Below are 17,298 nucleotides of genomic sequence, written 5' to 3'. Positions count from 1 at the left end.
AGTTGGCATTTGTCTAACCTATAGCGACCAGTAGAGACTGTGACATAAATTAGACAAATAACACAAGCATATTTACTTAATTTAATTTAAAAAATGGTCTAGATCAGGGGTAGGCAACCTGTGGCTCAGAGCCACAGGTTGCTCTTTAGCCCCTCTCCAGTGGGTCCTGTGTCTCTGATTAAAAATTATATGGAAATGAATGATTGATGCAATTATTTTTAAAGATTTTCATTTAAATTTTCAGTTGCAAAAATATGTAGCCTGTATACAGAATGTGAAAATGTATTTGCATTTCATTAACTAAAATATGCATCATATTTCAGTGGCCTTGGTGCCTTTTCTGCTAAATTTTGCCAAATTTCAAAAGTGGTGGGCGGTCCTGAATCAAAAAAGCTTGACTAGCTATGGATTCAAAAGGTCCCAGAAGAAAATAGAGACATTAACATTGCATGGATAGATCTGTTCATATTTACCACCAACACTGCAAAGTTATTGTAACAAAAAATAATAAATAGTGGTAAAAACATATTAATGAATGCTCATATAGACCCATTAATAGTATTAGTTTGACTAAATGTGTTGTGTTGCCCGCAGCTATTTTTTTCTTTTGTTTTGGGCCAGAAATGGCTCTTTTGATAGTAAAGGTTGCCGACCCCTGGTCTAGACCTATGTAAAATGTGACCTTAGATGACTTTTGTTGTGATTTGGTACTATATATTAAATTTAAAAAAAAATGTGTGTGGGGTGTCTCGTTGGGTCGGGGACCCATATAATGGTAGGGGAAACACTGAAATACATTAGCACACCGTATTTCTGTATTATTTTTGTTATGTTTACTTAATATTCTGATTACATAATTATTATTTTAGACAGCGCTGTGTGGTTACCTGTAGTAGCAAAGCAATTTCTATATATGTACTATTTGAGTATATATTATCATTCTGTGTCAGAGTCTGTTTATACCACAAAAACTGCCAGAATTTACTGCCATGAATTGATATCTAAAAAAAGGCCTGTCCATCTCAAAATCCCAGGCTAGATTTTAGTCCTAGTCTGCTCTGGTAAAGACTGAACTCTGAATCTCAAATTTTAGGTCAACATGGTCAGTATGTTCTTAAAGGTCCAGTGTGCAGGATTTAGGGGCAGCTGTTGGCAGAAATATTTCTTTATATAACTGTTTTCATTCGTTTGTAAATCACTGTGTGTTTGTTACCTCAGAATGAGACATTTATATCTATGAAGAGGAGGCTGTACTATTAAGCAGGATTATAGGTTAGTGAGGTACCTTCAGGGTTAACTGTGGTTTTCCAGTTTTTCATAAGATTCTGGTACTCTTTTAAATGGATAAGTCACTGGTAAGTGCGTCGATGACGATGATAATCTATGGTCATTTTTCCTTGATATGGATAAACCCAGAAAGATTCAGACAGCTTGCCCACTGTGCTGTGTCACACAACAGAAGTTATTAGTCGACACTTTTAGTAGTCCTTTAAATAAATATTTATTTATTTGTTTGCTTAAATCATATATTATACAGAAAAGTACACCAGTTTTCCATTCTGCCCTCATTCTCATACAAACTACGATGCAATCCAGCCTCACTTATCATGTTTGTTTAAAAAAAAATGCAAAAAATAACTTACAGTTATTATAACAGCAATAATCCCACTGAGATTCAAAATCTCTTTTTCATTTCTGACCAAGACAGCCGCACGACGAATTTTACATAAAAGAACAGACTAAAGACACAACAAAATAACAAACAACATAAAGATTTTTACAAACAAAAAATACTTACAATATCATCCAATTTACAACAAATCAATAAAATTAGCAGCATTCAGTAGCCAGGAAAGTACATATTTAAATCATATATTATAAAAGAAAAGTGTACCTGTATTCATTCTGCCCACGTTCTCATACAAACTCTCGTACTAACATTTTCAAGCAAGATACATTTGTGTGCGTGTGTAAAATGTCACAATCAACTGCTGACAAAAGATTAGCTTGAACCAGTTTCTCCAATTACCAAAAAGAGGAACACAATTGGTTTCTATATCAAAACCAAACTTCACCCTAAAACGTTTTTGCACGACACTCAATGTGATGTTTAAAAGACAGGATGTTTTCTAAAAAAAAACCCCAAAAAACATATATATACTGATTTATAGCAGTAAGAAAGCAATATAGCCTGTATATATGTGCACATATGCATTCACCTTTAATCCAGTTTGTCCTCACTTTGTCCTCTTTCTGCAGCTTCTCCAAGTTCACTGAAAAGTCTCTCCTTCCACTCCTTCAAGTATCTTTCATTGACTTTTTATAGATCAGGCTGTGTCATATGATTAAACATCTAGAAACAGCGAGCTTCTTCATTAACAACAGTATTTTTGTTCCCTTTTTCAGCACACAGTGCACATGCTCCTAGAAGCAAATGCATAAAGGAGTGGATTTATGCAGCTATTTACAAATGTCATTGATGCAACGATGTTCCAGCTGTTCACACAAAACTTCAACAGACGCTCATTGTTGAGTGAAACAGCTGCCACACCAAGAATGTTAATGAAGTAATATGGCATCCACAGGACAAAAAAGGTTATGATGATGCTCGTGACCAGCCGGGTCATCTGTGGGTTGTTGAAAAAGGCTGCCTGGTTCACTTTTCTGTGGAGGCCGATGTATGCAAACGCCACAACAGAAACTGAGGCAAATCCTATCAGGGTTTCTGTTAGCAGCACGGCCACCTGCTGGGTCTCTGAAGAGTAGTGAGATTGGCATTTTAACCAGTGCTGGGTCTTCGGTCAGCTGCCGAACCACTAAACGAGTGATGGACAGGGTCATCGCAACCAGCCAGAGCAGAGCCAACAGCCTCTTTCTTCCTCTCTGATCTAAGAACTTCTGCAGACGCACCACCAGTAGATAGCGCTGGACGCTCAGCACCGTCACTGTCAGCATGCTGCTGTAAATGCTGCAGAGAACGAGATACGCCAGGAGCTTACAGGTCACCAGGCCAAGGATCCAGCCGTACAGTAAAGTGTAGATCCACAGGGGCAGGGTGAGCAGGCAGAGCAGGTCTGATACGGCCAAATTCAGCATCAGACTCTGGCTCAGACTGGACAGGTGCTGCCAGTTTGGTCTGAGGATGATCACAGCGATGTTTCCAGGAACTCCCAGCAGGAAGCAGACAGACAGTACCATCGCAGGGACCAGACCTCTGGAGTCCCAGGAGGGAGCAGGTGGATGTCCAGGAGAGGAGAAGTTAGAAGGGACCACAGTGGAGTTGAGTTGTTCCATGTTGGCAGAGAAGCTGAATGTTGTGCACTGAGCCAGTGAGTGCAACTGCAGTGAGTCAGTCAGTCAGTCAGTCAGTCAGAGAAGCACGATCATTTCCTGTGCTGCATTCAAACTGGAGCAAATTACAAAGAAATACTATTTTTCATGTGCAAATCGTATTGCACAACGTATGTACGTATAGACTGACTCACTGGAATCGCATTGCTAAGCAACAGCTGATCTAATTTCCATTCAGCTGATGTCATGGTGCATACACAAGAAAAACAAACTTAGATTATAGATGTTTATCTTAAGTTTACACCTGAATAACACTTCCCATGACTAACATGGAAGACTTCACATATTCATATACAGTCAATGACCATTCATCCATCCCATCCATCCATCCATCCATCCATCCATCCATCCATCCATCTCCCCAGCAATGATTTCCTGCTCCTCTTGAAGGATCCCGAGGTGTACACAGGCCGAATGAGATATATAATCTCTCCAATGTGCTCTGGGTTGAACGCTGCGATCCAATCAGTTTTACTTAGAAAACTTCACACAGGATGTGCCCCAGAGGATCCTGATCAGATGCAAGAAACGTATTAACTTGCCCCTTTCATAGCAAAGGAGCAGTGTGTTTAGATGCAGTGGTCATACTGATTATCTGTGGTGAAGCTGTTTTCATTGAACAGCAAAAAGTAGTCATCACAAATGTAAATGAAAGTCTATAATCTTACAACAGAACAAAAAAATGTAGAAGCACTGCAAATAAATTCCAAATATAAAAAGTAGGCCAAGACCTGTAAGTAGGCTGTATATGAAATACGTAGTCTGGGAGTGAGTATTTTTGCTATTAAGTTGAAAAATGAAGAAAAACTACTCAGAATATGTCACATAAAACTCTTGCCAGCATGTTTCTGCTGCTGAAGTAAAGAGTGAAAAAGTAGTTAATAACTGATGAGGTCTATAATCACAGGAGCTAATAACCAGTGTGTATGGATTATTTATTTTTTTCATTTTTGTTTTTGTTTCCAGTGATCGCCACTCAGGAATGTCATGTTATTCTGAGCTGCAGTGATGAAATCAGACTATAAAATCAGCAACGATGCCAGAAATCACTGCAGAGATTTAGGGTCGGAAATGATCTCTCCGTTTGTTAGAAGCTCTTTTTTTTTAAGTCTGACCGCAAACAGAAAGCCTGGAACAATAAAATGATTCAACTAACCTATAATAATATATACTTGCTTCACCTGTCCCTCAGGACTTTGTCCATGTCGGGATCATTTTTTCTGATGATCTCATGGTCATTCATCCAATACTCTAAAGTATACTTCCTGGGGAGCAGGTTATCTGTTCAGCATAGGATGGCAAATATGATCACAATAATTTTCCCATTTTGATCGATATTGATTTTTATCAAGATATACAATTCAATAATGCTGTCGGTTTGAAAAGTAGCAATGCGATTCCAGTGAAATGGTCTTTGGCCGACTTACATTATTTTTGGCTGCATCACAGTAAAGCATTTACTGTTGCTGTAGCGTGATGAGTTTGTTACTTTACCTGCACAGCTTCACACAGTTTGATGCATTTGTGCTATTTGTAGTAAAGTGAGGGGTGTAGCGTCTGTGTGGGCGAACAAGTAGCAGTAAAGGTGTCAAGTGGTAGATGATGTAGGTGTCAGTGTGTGAGACAAAGCAAAGTCCTGAAGCTGATGTAGAAAAAGTTATCTTGCTCAGTTTTCGGTAAGACCAACATTTGGTGTTGTGGGGATGTTCATAACGGACGTAACATCAGTCTGGTAAGGCAAGCCCTTCAATCATTTGATATGTAGCGATGATAGCAATTATAGATAGTAGTAATTGCCTCTTGGTGATTTCGAACTCCAAGCCCACATATCTATAATGTGATTTTGACAAGTTAGAATTGATTTTATTAGTAGTCGATGATAAAAGTTGACAAGTTGTACAAGTTGTTACAGATATCTACAATGAACAGTAGTACAGTTAGTAGTATTAAAACTATTAAGAATCTAATTGTTGATGTCAAAAAATAACATTTTAACTGGCGAGAATTGAAATGTAGATATCTTTAATTAGAATTACAACTAGTCAAGATTAAGTTATAAAACAATGGCTTACAATTGTGACTAGTAAGAATATGGCAAGCCCTTTTTACATTTAATCAATGGCAGTAATAGCACATTATAATATTTGAATTCCTCACAGATATATCTATAATGTACTTTCTCACCAGTCAAATTTTAATTCTTGACATAAACTGTTTATGTTGTAACATAAACAGCTGTAACATGGAACAACTTAACTCCACTGTGGTCCCTTCTAACTTCTCCTCTCCTGGACATCCACCTGCTCCCTCCTGGGACTCCAGAGGTCTGGTCCCTGCGATGGTACTGTCTGTCTGCTTCCTGCTGGGAGTTCCTGGAAACATCGCTGTGATCATCCTCAGACCAAACTGGCAGCACCTGTCCAGTCTGAGCCAGAGTCTGATGCTGAATTTGGCCGTATCAGACCTGCTCTGCCTGCTCACCCTGCCCCTGTGGATCTACACTTTACTGTACGGCTGGATCCTTGGCCTGGTGACCTGTAAGCTCCTGGCGTATCTCATTTACTGCAGCATTTACAGCAGCATGCTGACTGTGACAGTCCTGAGCATTCAACGCTATCTACTGGTGGTGCGCCTACAAAAATTCTTCGATCAGGGAGGAAGGAGGAGGCTGCTGGTTCTGCTCTGGCTGGTTGCAATAATCCTCTCCATCCCTGTTTTAGTGGTTCGGCAGCTCACCACAGACCGGCAGTGGATAACCTGCCATGCTGTCTTCTCTTCCGAGGCCCAGCAGGTGGCCGTGCTGCTCTCAGAGACACTGATAGGATTTGCCTCAATTTCTGTTGTGGCCTTTGCGTACCTCAGCCTCAAAAGAAAAGTGAACCAGGATGCTTTTTTCAACAACCCACAGACCACAAAGCTAGTCACGACTATCATCGTGACCTATTTTGTCCTCTGGGTGCCATATCTTATCTTAAATATGCTTGGTGTGGCAGCTGTTTCAAGCAGAAGTGAGGGCCTGCTGGAGTTTTATGTGGAGAGCTCAAGCATTGTTGGAGCGCTGACATTTGTGAATAGCTGCGTGAATCCGCTCCTTTATGCATTTGCTTCTAGAAACATGTGTACTATATGCCAAAAAAGGGCACATTAGTGCTGTTGTTAATACAGAAACTAGCCTTTCCAGGAAGTTTAATCATTTCTCAGAATGATCTATGAAAAGCCACCTGATATGTGTATAGAGTGCAGGACCAAGAAAAAAAGGCATCTTTGGTCATATGATCTCATTTCTCCGGCTTAGACACAGTGTGAGGGTGGAGCGCTTCAGATGATGATGAATTTTGAGGTTTAGCAATATTTTCCTTCGATCATCTGTGTGCTGATTACAACTGGTCCTCAGCCAGAGCTGTAAAAGTAGAGGTTTGTCAAAAACTTTATCAGGCAAAGAGTCAAATAACATTACCATACCTTACCATACCATACCATACCATATCATACCATACCATACCATATACATATTGGACTCAGTGCTGCACATATAATGCCTCCACAATTATGATAAAAAAATAATCACACTGTTACATTAAAAACACAACAAACAAATAAAAACATTAGATGTATCATTGCACACAATCCCAGTTACACTCAACACAGTATTGTGCGAACATAGCACATATTGCACTCAGCCAGCATTAAAAAAAACACAATAGGTCTGTAAAGCACATAGTTCCTCAGCCAGCATTATTTAAAAGTTTGACATGATGGGAAAATTGAAATGATGCAGGCACACATTCACATCAATCAAAGGCTCAATTATTACTGTTACTCAGACAGATGGTGTTGATGAAACAGGATTAATTGGGGTAAATCACCTGAAAGTTTTTATTGCAAATATATATACAAGTCCAGATTTAAAGTTTATTTCTGGCCTAAGAAAGCATCTATCACTTCACACAATCTTCCAACATGTTCTCATCCCAAGTCGTCACATGTCGCCACTTTGTCAGTGGACTTCCGCGGCTACATATTACGCTCTAGGTATCCTTTTGCGTCTGTTGTAGACGATTCGGGAGGCTGTACCCAATGCTGGGATATCAGCGAAAGCACATGGGATTAGGCTTAAAAGGCACGTAGTTGGGTTAGAAAAAAAAAATGTATATGGGAAGCAAACACTGTCCTTCCGGGTGAAAGTCTGCGGTTGTTGGACCCATCCACTGCCCCTTCCACCCGCGCTCTAGGTACCCCTGTGCTCCTTATATAACATTGTTACTGGTAGCATTTCAACCTGACACCATCTGTCAGCTAATAATATGGCTGTGACAGGTTCCATTTGTCTGTGTTATCCACCGCCAACGCCCGTTTGCATATCATACTGCCGCACCAGCAGCTGTCCGTCCGACTGGTGGCACGTCATAACACCACCAAAGGTTCCATCCGGCCACATAACAAACTGACCCTGCCCGGCGGTGTATCATACTGCTGTGCAAGGTGGCTTTTGGCATCTGTATCTTATGCCGAAATCATTGACAAAGCGGCGGTATATGATGATCAGTTTGGACATCAGTTTTCTTGTGCTGTTATCAGACACTTTTCATAAGCACTTAAACCTTCAAAACCTGATTAATTTGGAATCAATTTCTTTCCAAAACATGGGGAAAAGGGCAATAAGCAACTTGGCAAAAAATTGGTAAATGGTGACAAGAAAACAACCTGAAAATTAGTTTTAAAAGAGAGAAATATTTAAAAAAAAAAAAAAAAAAAATCAAATCAATAAATAATTAAATAAAATATAGAATATTTCCAGAACACAGTATTAATTGTTTAGACTTCTTATTTAGGCTATTCTTGTTTGTTTGTTTTTTTGCGTTTTACTTTTATTAATTTATTTGTTGATAATTTTAATGTTTTTTCTTGTAACTTTTTTTTGTAATTTAATAATAATATATAAATCATAATACATCAGACTTATATGCAGGGTCCTCAAAGACGCTTCACATAGGATATATAAATAGATAACAAAAATAAAATTAAAGAAATGAAATGCTAAGCAATAAATTCTTAAAAAAGTTTTTTGTTACTTATTGTAAAGTTGCGTTTTGCCTTCTTACTTTGTTTTAGAAAGACATTAAGCTTTTTTTTTGCTCAGGTTTAAAAGGGCTAACAATATATTTAAAAATGCTACAGTTATGGCTGAAAATGACAACAGAAATAAACAAGTTTGCCATTGTTGCATATCTGCAATTGAAATCAATTGCTGGTTGTCTCCTCTGAAGTGACTGCTGTTTTTAGCGTGACGTCAAATGACGTTAGATAAGAAACAAATTGAGATTACTATGCGGAAAATACTGTTACTCTGGCATCATTTTCACATGTAGAGTCCCGTGCAGGAAACAGAATGAGGGGAAATGCATCAGATGGAGCAATGTAAAACTGCACAGCTGTGACGAAATGTGTGATGTCTGAACAAAATACAAATTCATTAGGACCAGTAAGTGCATTTATAGTTACTTCCCCTTTGAACATATCAAGTGGAGCTTCTTGTTCCTTTAACTGACTGACCACACAGTTGCCCTCGCAGTGGCTCAGTTCTCATAACTCAGCTTCTCTGCCAACATGGAACAACTCAACTCCACTGTGGTCCCTTCTAACTTCTCCTCTCCTGGACATCCACCTGCTCCCTCCTGGGACTCCAGAGGTCTGGTCCCTGCAATGGTACTGTCTGTCTGCTTCCTGCTGGGAGTTCCTGGAAACATCGCTGTGATCATCCTCAGACCAAACTGGCAGCACCTGTCCAGGCTGAGTCAGCATCTGATGCTGAATTTGGCCGTATCAGACCTGCTCTGCCTGCTCACCCTGCCCCTGTGGATCTACACTTTACTGTACGGCTGGATCCTTGGCCTGGCTGGCTGTAAGCTCCTGGCGTATCTCATTTACTGCAGCCTTTATGGAAGCCTGCTGACTGTGACGATGCTGAGCGTCCAGCGCTATCTACTTGTGGTGCACCTGCAGAAGCGCTTGGATCAAGTGGGAAAGAGGATTCTGGCTCTGCTCTGGCTGGTTGCAGTGATCCTCTCCGTCCCATCTCTAGTGGTTCGGCAGCTGATGAAAGACCGGCACTGGATAAACTGCCAAGCTGTCTATTCTTCCAGCACCCAGCAGGTGGCTGTGCAGCTGGCAGAGACCCTGACAGGATTTGCCTCAATTTCTGTTGTGGCGTTTTTATACATCGGCCTCTACAGAAAAGTAAATGAGGCAGCCTTCTTCAACAACCCACAGACGACCCGGCTGGTCACAAGTATCATCGTGACTTATTTTGTCCTCTGGATGCCACATCATGTCATAAATGTGCTTGGTGTTGTAGCTGCTTCACTCGGAAACCAGGACCTGTTAAAGTTTTGTGACGAGGTCTCGAGCATTGTCGGAGCCCTTGCATTTGTGAATAGCTGCGTGAATCCTCTCCTTTATGCATTTGCTTCTAGAAAATTGTGCACTGTGTGCGAAAAAAGGCAACCTTAATGCAAAAGCTCCTTTTTCCTGGAAGTCAAATCTTTTGACATGTCCTGCTCCATGAAAAGCTGTACAGATTGCAGAACCTTGATAATGCTTAGAGGAACTACTTTTGCGCTTGTGGTAATGTCGAAAGGTTTTTTAGTTACAAGATTGTATCTCTCCTGCAGAGAGACAGTTTGAGTGTGTGTTTCTCACTAGTCACCGAAAGCTGTGGATGCTTTGTGGTTTACTGGTGAACTTTGAGGCTAAGCAACATCTCCACTCAAATGAACTCTGTGTTGATTACACGTGGTTCTCAGCCAGAGCTGTAAAAACAGGTTGAAAAAAAGGTGAAAAATTAATCAGGCAAAGAGTCAACAGATCAACATGGAAACTATTGATTCGATTGAATTTCCAATACAAAACAAGTGAACCTAATTTATCTAAATTTCTACTTGAAAATGCATGTTTTTTTGTTTGTGTGTTGATATATAAAGCCTTATCCATCACAGTGAAATAATGTCTTTTTTAACTGATAATGACATTGCATATCTTAGCATGTTAGCTTTTTAGGGAGAGATCCAGGTAGAGGAAAAGAGAGTTAATGAAAAGATTGAATAATGTTTGTGTTGGAGAGCATTCAATGAGAGTATTGACCATTTGTCTTCAATGTTCGGCAACAGAGGGACATAAAGACAGACAAGAGGAAGGACAAAGAGTGAGTGAGCTATTCTGCTAAAACAATAAGATGTTTAAACTCTTATACTGATTCATTCATGTATTCCTTTTTTGTGTCTTGGATTACTTGAATGTAGACATATTTTCTGGCAGATTCGTCAGCTCTCACTGTATTTTTTGGTGTTGTGTATATAGTATATATTTTGCCTCCTGTAAACTGTGTAGATGTATAGTGGTATGTCATTTTAAACAGAAACAATTTACAATACATCAACAGTATATTAACCTGGTGTTACTCCCAGCTTGTCAGATTCAGACGCTTGGTCAGTAGCCCTCTGCATCACATACCAACACACTGGTTTGCAGCATTTTTTGGCACTGACGTGGTTTAAAAAGCAAAGACATCTGCAGAGAGCGGAGGTGGATCCAAACATGTACTTTTGTTGCCTAAACCTAAAGAAGCAAATCTCAAAACTAAGGTATTTTTATAATGTACATTGTAAAATTATTTTGAAAAGAGTATACATTTAAAAAGCAGAAACTGTACATTTCCTTTAAAAACAAATGTTTATTTTGAAAAGACAAAATGCATGTGAGGAGCATAATTGACACTCAATCCTTGAACGTCCAAAACTGATGCTGGAGGGATACCAGAGGTGTCATAGTTTGACTTGTAGGGTCTCTGACCATATGTCTGTATTCGGGAGTGAGAATGTGTTATATTTATTATTTCACTTAATGATAAAATTTACTTTTGTATTTTCACGACCAAAAGTGTCACACTGTAAAGTTACTCCTATTAAAATTGCTGCATTAAAATTGCTACTTGACGGAAAAGTTTTGTTCATTAGTAGACTGATACCACTCTTAACGAGAGGGGAGTGGTATCAGTTCTCTCATCTCTTTGCAAGAAGGCATAACACATAATAGTATTAGTATTGCAAAAGTATTATCAGCAAAATGCACTCAAAATATTAAAGTAAAAGTACTTAAAGTACTAAAATGTCCCTTGTGACTGTAACAATATATAATTATATTATAGCTTTATGTTACTGTTACTGGTGCACTACTTTTTTTTAAGTTTTTGGGTTTTTTTTTTTTTTTTCAAACTTTTGCACTAGTTTACGAGTTTAATCTCATATTGCAGTACTCAAGATCAGTGTTGGTCTTGAGACCTATCTCAGGACCACTTTTGGAAAGTTTCAGGATTTAGTTTCAAGACTGGGCAAGACCACAACTGAGGGGGTACCACTAAATTGCCTGTTTAAAAAATGAGTGTTGAAAAACGAATGGTTAAGTTGATTCTAGCTCTCTAGTGTTTGTTTGTATTTGTATGCTCACAGAAAATAATTGAAATTCCTCTCGGCAATGCTTTTTGATTAGTTAATCAAGACATTTGTCATGGTTCACTTTTACATATGGTGCAGCTATGGAGAACTTGCACAAAGAAAGCAAAAAAGATTTAGACTGTTGTCTGGATTTTTAAATGTTAAAAGATGCAGAAATGCAAATGTTTCAGTCTATGTTGAACTTTCCTTGGTGCAAAATGAGGTATTAATCATGAGTCACCCTATATGTGGGTTACTCAGGTGCATTTAGACACTCATCAGGGCCAAACCAACTGCCAGCAGGTCAAGCCATTTCAAACATAAAAAGCAATACAGCTGCATATCAGTGTGAACCACAGAAGCAATAAGAGGCGAATGAAGAGGAAACTTTATTTGTTTTCTGTGGGTGTTTTGGGGATGTGGATTTTTAAGATCAGTTTGAGGAGTGACTATGTGTTGCATGATCAACATTTTATCATAAGTGTGTCATGCAGTGTGAGACGCACACTGGTCTGGTTTTGACTTTATCTCGACCCTTCATGGTCTTGATCTTGTCTCAGTCTTGATATACTTATTCATGACTTAGTCTTGGTTTATAGGTGGTCTAGATCAGTGGTTCCTAACTGGTGGGTCGTGGTCCAAAAGTGGGTTGCGTGTCCATTCTGTATGGACCTAAAGTGACTCATGATCATGTAAAATTTGTAAAAAAAAAAAAAAATCAGAGTTTTATTTTGAAGTGCTGTTTTTGTTTATTCTTGTAATAGGTTTTACTTTTTTATGTTCTAAGCTAATATTTTGCATACATTTTGTGTCATAAAATTAAATATATGGTAATTTATCATGTGCAGTACTTGAACTGATGACTAAGGCCTTCTGACTGTACTCTGCGTTCACTTTGTCCATATTTGTGCAAGTTTTCGGAGAGCTTATGGATATTAAAGAAATCGAGCAGTACTACTGGAGATAGTGGAGGCAGTGTAGCATAGTTCGATAGAGGTATGACGGTAGGATACGACAAAGAAATTTAAATAATGGTGGAACAAAACAAATTGGTAATATTGTTGTATATTGTTGTATGTTAATAAGCTGAAAGTAGTAAAAATAATTCTCCGTCCACACGTTGAGATGTATATAATGGCCACAGACATCTGCAGTCGACAACGCTCCATTGTCTCCTCGTTTGTTGTGTGAAACTCTTGACCTCGCCCTTCAGTGCCGTCTACTGGCTGTATTTATGCCAATATACAGGACACATGGAAGTATTACGGCAGTGAGGATTACAACTTTTGAAACCGAAGTATCTATTTTCATACATAAAGAGAGTATAAATGAACCTTGAGCAGAATTCTGGACCTCATGATTGGACCAGTTTGGAACCACTAATCTAGACCACGACTCTGGTTTAATCTTTAACAATGTAAAATATTTTTATAAGCTCATCATGTCTTTTGTATGTAACTAGCTGTCGAAGAATTGAAATGGTGTAAAAGTGCAATATTCTCTTCTTAATTGGAGCAGAGTCATTGACATGAAGTGGAAATACTCAAGTAAAGTACAAATATCTTATTGGTTCTTATGCACAAAACTTGAGTACACGTAAAGACATTGTTATCTGCTCTTCGACTGACTGTGTGCTCATATAACTACGTGTTGGTCATTGTAATGTCTTCTTGGTGGTATAGGAAAAGTTTCCCTGCACAGTAACAGTCAGCTTCCAAATATAGCTTTCAGAGAATTTCTTTGTCATTGTGAAAGGTTTCACTTCATTTTCTTAACAGCTTCTGTTACTCAGCTTAGTTTCTATTCAAATAACTCTCAATAAACCTCTCAGCTGTTCTTCTACTGGTGTGTCTCAAGATATTTGGCTACATCCATCACTGCATCTTTTTGTTCTCCTTCTCCTCCCCTCTGTCTCTTCAGCCAGTTCACCTCATGTGCTCTCTTTTCATTAATTTCTGGCAGGACTTGGATTGATACTTTGATATGTTTGGTGATCCAGGGGGTCCAGGGGGTGTTTCCCTATGAGTGGCTGAAAAGGGGGGCTTTTTCCTGCAGTAATTTACAGGTCGTGCCCTGAGAGGCCGAGGAAGCGCCACCATTTTCACTCTCTCCTCCGGCTGTGTGGACAGCAGGCTGGGTCACCTCATAATCCTTGTTGTGCCGAACCCTGTCTAGACAGCACTGTTAATAAAAAGCAGTCCAACCAAAGGGTCAGGACTGCTGCAGGAGACAGTTTGTGTATGTGCCGTTTGTGACTCAGTGTTTCCCCCAGCTGCTCCTTTGGGCCCTGGCAGGATTTTCTCTGGCTGGAACTCAACAAAGAAAGCATCCCTTTCCCATGCAAAGATGACTTCTCCTCTAAATTCAGCGTACGTGCTGCTGCCAAGATGCTTGCTTACAGTTTTCATGATCTTTAGCACACATTTTTAGTCATCGGAAGGGGGCTTTCTTGACCCACAAAGGGAAAAGTCATCTGAGACAGAACCATTTTTAAATGTAAGCTGAAAGGCTTGTGTAGTGTTTGTGAGCGTGAAAACAAATTTAAACATCCTCTATGCAACATATATTTGTTTTATTATGTTTCTGTTATTGCACTACATGCAGCGCAGTGAAAAAATGCTGTTTTGTCATGCAAAGAATAAATTATGGTGTGATTACGGTTATGGTGCCTATAAATCACATTCAGTGCTTTTCAAATTATAATTAGATTTTAGTCACTGATTGCACCATGATAAACTCCAGCTCACTTCTCTATTCATCTAATCAAGGAGTATTTACAATAACGCAGAGCTTATTCCTGTTTTTTCTCAACAGTCTGATGTTTAATGAAAAGTTTACATTTTGAGAAATGCACTTGCTTTCTTGCTGAGAGTGGTATCAATCTTCACAGGTATATGGTGGACAACAGGGGCAAAAACACTGCTAAAAACACATGCAAATAGAAAAAACACAAGAAAAAATTAAGAAACCATCATTATTAATTTGATGACACATGCGCAACATTTTGAGAACATGCTGCAATTTCCACAACACATTTATTATGCACAACATCACATCACATTGGAAATATTTCCAGAGGAATAGTGATGCACACACCCAGGCACGCTCTTTTTGGCCGAGGTTTGTGATTTGCATTACTGAAGTCAGCTATCTGTCAGCGGTACTATAAAATGAGCTCAAATGTAAAAGTTTTTTACTGCATTCAAACCAGCAATGACTCTGGGAAGGAAGCCCTAAATAGTTCCCTTCTAAAAGTTAGATTAAATCGGAATAATGAGCGTTTGTTTTTGGGATAATGGGCTGTCGGAGAAATGGGTTTTTGTCCCATTTGGGCATTTTTTCAGACTAATGGGGCTTTTGGATTTTGGGTCGACAGAACAAAGGCACGGACCCGACAAACCTTGTAATTGCTGTTGCTGCTGTAGCTGTTGTTTCTGTTGCTGTTGTTGCTGTTGTTGTTGCTGCTGTTGTTGCTGTTGCTGCTGTTGTTGTTGTTGCTGCCGTTGCTGTTGCTGTTGCTGCTGCTGTTGCTGTTGTTGTTGCTGCTGTTGTTCTTTTGCTGCTGTTGCCGTTGATGTTGCTGTTTCTATTGTTGTTGCTGTTGTTGCTGTTGTTGCTGTTGTTGCTGCTGTTGCTGCTGTTGTTGCTGTTGCTGTTGTTGCTGTTGTTGCTGCTGTTGTTGCTGTTGCTGTTGTTGCTGCTGTTGTTGCTCTTGCTGCTGTTGCTGCTGTTGTTGCTGTTGTTGCTCTTGCTGTTGTTGCTCTTGCTGCTGTTGTTACTGTTGTTGCTGCTGTTTCTGCTGTTGTTGCTGTTGTTGCACTTGCTTCTGTTGTTGCCGCTGTTGTTTCTGTTGTTGCTGTTGTTGTTGCTGTTGCTATTCCTGTTGTTGTTGCTGTTGCTGTTGTTGCTGTTGTTGCTTTTGCTTCTGTTGTTGCTGTTGTTGCTGCTGTTGCTGCTGTTGCTGTTGCCGTTGTTGCTGTTGTTGCTGTTGTTGCTGCTGCTGTTGCTGCTGTTGCTGTTGTGATGTGAGCTGCTGTAATACCTCCATTTACCCTCATCAGGGATCAGTAATTACAGGAGTTTACCATATCCTCCTCTGACTCCCCAGCACACACAAAACTGCACGTAATACATTTTTCAGGCCTGACTTTTTCTGTCTACAATTTGAAAAAAGGAGGCCTAGACAGAAGAGGTGATGTTATGTTTGACCTCTTTATATATATATTTTTTTTTAATTATCCACATTTTGTCCACACGGTCTCCAACTTGCTGGTGCTGCCGCTCAATATTTTGAATGCCTCTGCACCTGTTGTCAGTCTGTCCATTTCATTCCAGTGAATGTGAAATCTCAAAATCACCTTGAGGGAAATTTCTTCCAATATGGCACAAACGTCCACTTGCACTTGACACTAAGCTGATTAGATTTTGGATGGTCAAAGGTCAAGGTAACTGTGATTTTGGGTCAATCTCATTCTCATGAGTGCAACATCTAAAGAACACCATGAGGGAATTTCCTCAAATTTGGCACAAACATCCACTTGAACTCAAGAATTAACTTATCCGAATTTAGTGGTCAAAGGTCACTGTGACCTGTGGCTACTGTAGAAACATGGTAATGCAGCTGGTGGACCTGTAGAAGTGGATCTGCTCCTAATAAACGGCTGATTCTAAGCTAATAAAAACACAACAGTTCTTTATTCTAGGTAATTATACACAAATAAAAACATAGTTATGAATGTTATATTCAATTTCTGTTAGTAGATCCTCCTAAATCCTACACACTGGACCTATAAAGACCTACAACCCAGTCAGAATATTCAGTCAGTAAAATTTTAAAAATGCTTTATTATTCTAGATAATCTAATAACTGAGGATGTGGGAAGGAAGCAGAAGCTGATGCCATGAAGTAATGAGAATTTTTAAAATAAGACGGGTCAAGTCTGTAGAGGACTAGAGATAACAGTTACATTATTGCCCTGGGATTGTAGATGACTCACTGTTGCCTCCTCATTCCTCTCTTCTCACGCATCTAGGATTTGCTGCCCCCCCCTTCATCCTTCAGTTACTAATCTGTCCTGTCCTGTCCTGCCCTTTCTTTCAAGTTATCTACTGTCTCTCTGTTAAGTTTTACTGAAAGACATCAAGAGTGTTTGTCTATCTCTCTCCTCCAGGTTTCTTCCAGCTGGCTGTATGAACAGAGAAGCCAGGTGCTAGAGGGAGTGAGGAGAAGAGGAGCTGGTTTACTTTGGCTTTCTGCTCCTCCTCGTGTCTTCTAATAGAGCTTTACTGGTTGATGTCCAACAGTAATTCTTAGTTTGAGTGGGATTTTGCAGCTAAGTGGAAAGTTTCCCCCTCAGCACCAGTCTAATGAGAATATTCAGGCTCGATGTGACCTGCTGAGTCGAGGGATATGATATTTATTGATAACGTGGCTTTTGGGATGCTCAGATATCTCCAG

General features: G+C 39.5%; 2 protein-coding genes and 1 pseudogene across 2 annotated transcripts; 2 read left to right on the top strand and 1 right to left on the bottom strand.

Moving 5' to 3' along the window:
- Nucleotides 1-2,375: 2,375 nt before the first annotated feature.
- LOC121955828 lies at nucleotides 2,376-3,330 on the bottom strand (annotated as a pseudogene).
- Nucleotides 3,331-5,593: 2,263 nt separating this feature from the next.
- On the top strand, nucleotides 5,594-6,499 carry LOC121955827 (leukotriene B4 receptor 1-like). The gene has a single exon (XM_042503917.1). The coding sequence runs from the start codon at nucleotides 5,594-5,596 to the stop codon at nucleotides 6,497-6,499; it is 906 nt and encodes a 301-aa protein (XP_042359851.1).
- Nucleotides 6,500-8,922: 2,423 nt separating this feature from the next.
- LOC121955826 (leukotriene B4 receptor 1-like) lies at nucleotides 8,923-9,861 on the top strand. The gene has a single exon (XM_042503916.1). The coding sequence runs from the start codon at nucleotides 8,959-8,961 to the stop codon at nucleotides 9,859-9,861; it is 903 nt and encodes a 300-aa protein (XP_042359850.1). The 5' UTR covers nucleotides 8,923-8,958.
- Nucleotides 9,862-17,298: the final 7,437 nt, after the last annotated feature.

This window comes from Plectropomus leopardus, chromosome 16 (genome assembly GCF_008729295.1).
Source record: "Plectropomus leopardus isolate mb chromosome 16, YSFRI_Pleo_2.0, whole genome shotgun sequence".
Lineage (NCBI taxonomy): Eukaryota > Metazoa > Chordata > Actinopteri > Perciformes > Serranidae > Plectropomus > Plectropomus leopardus.
This window is presented reverse-complemented; position numbering and strand designations above follow the sequence as displayed.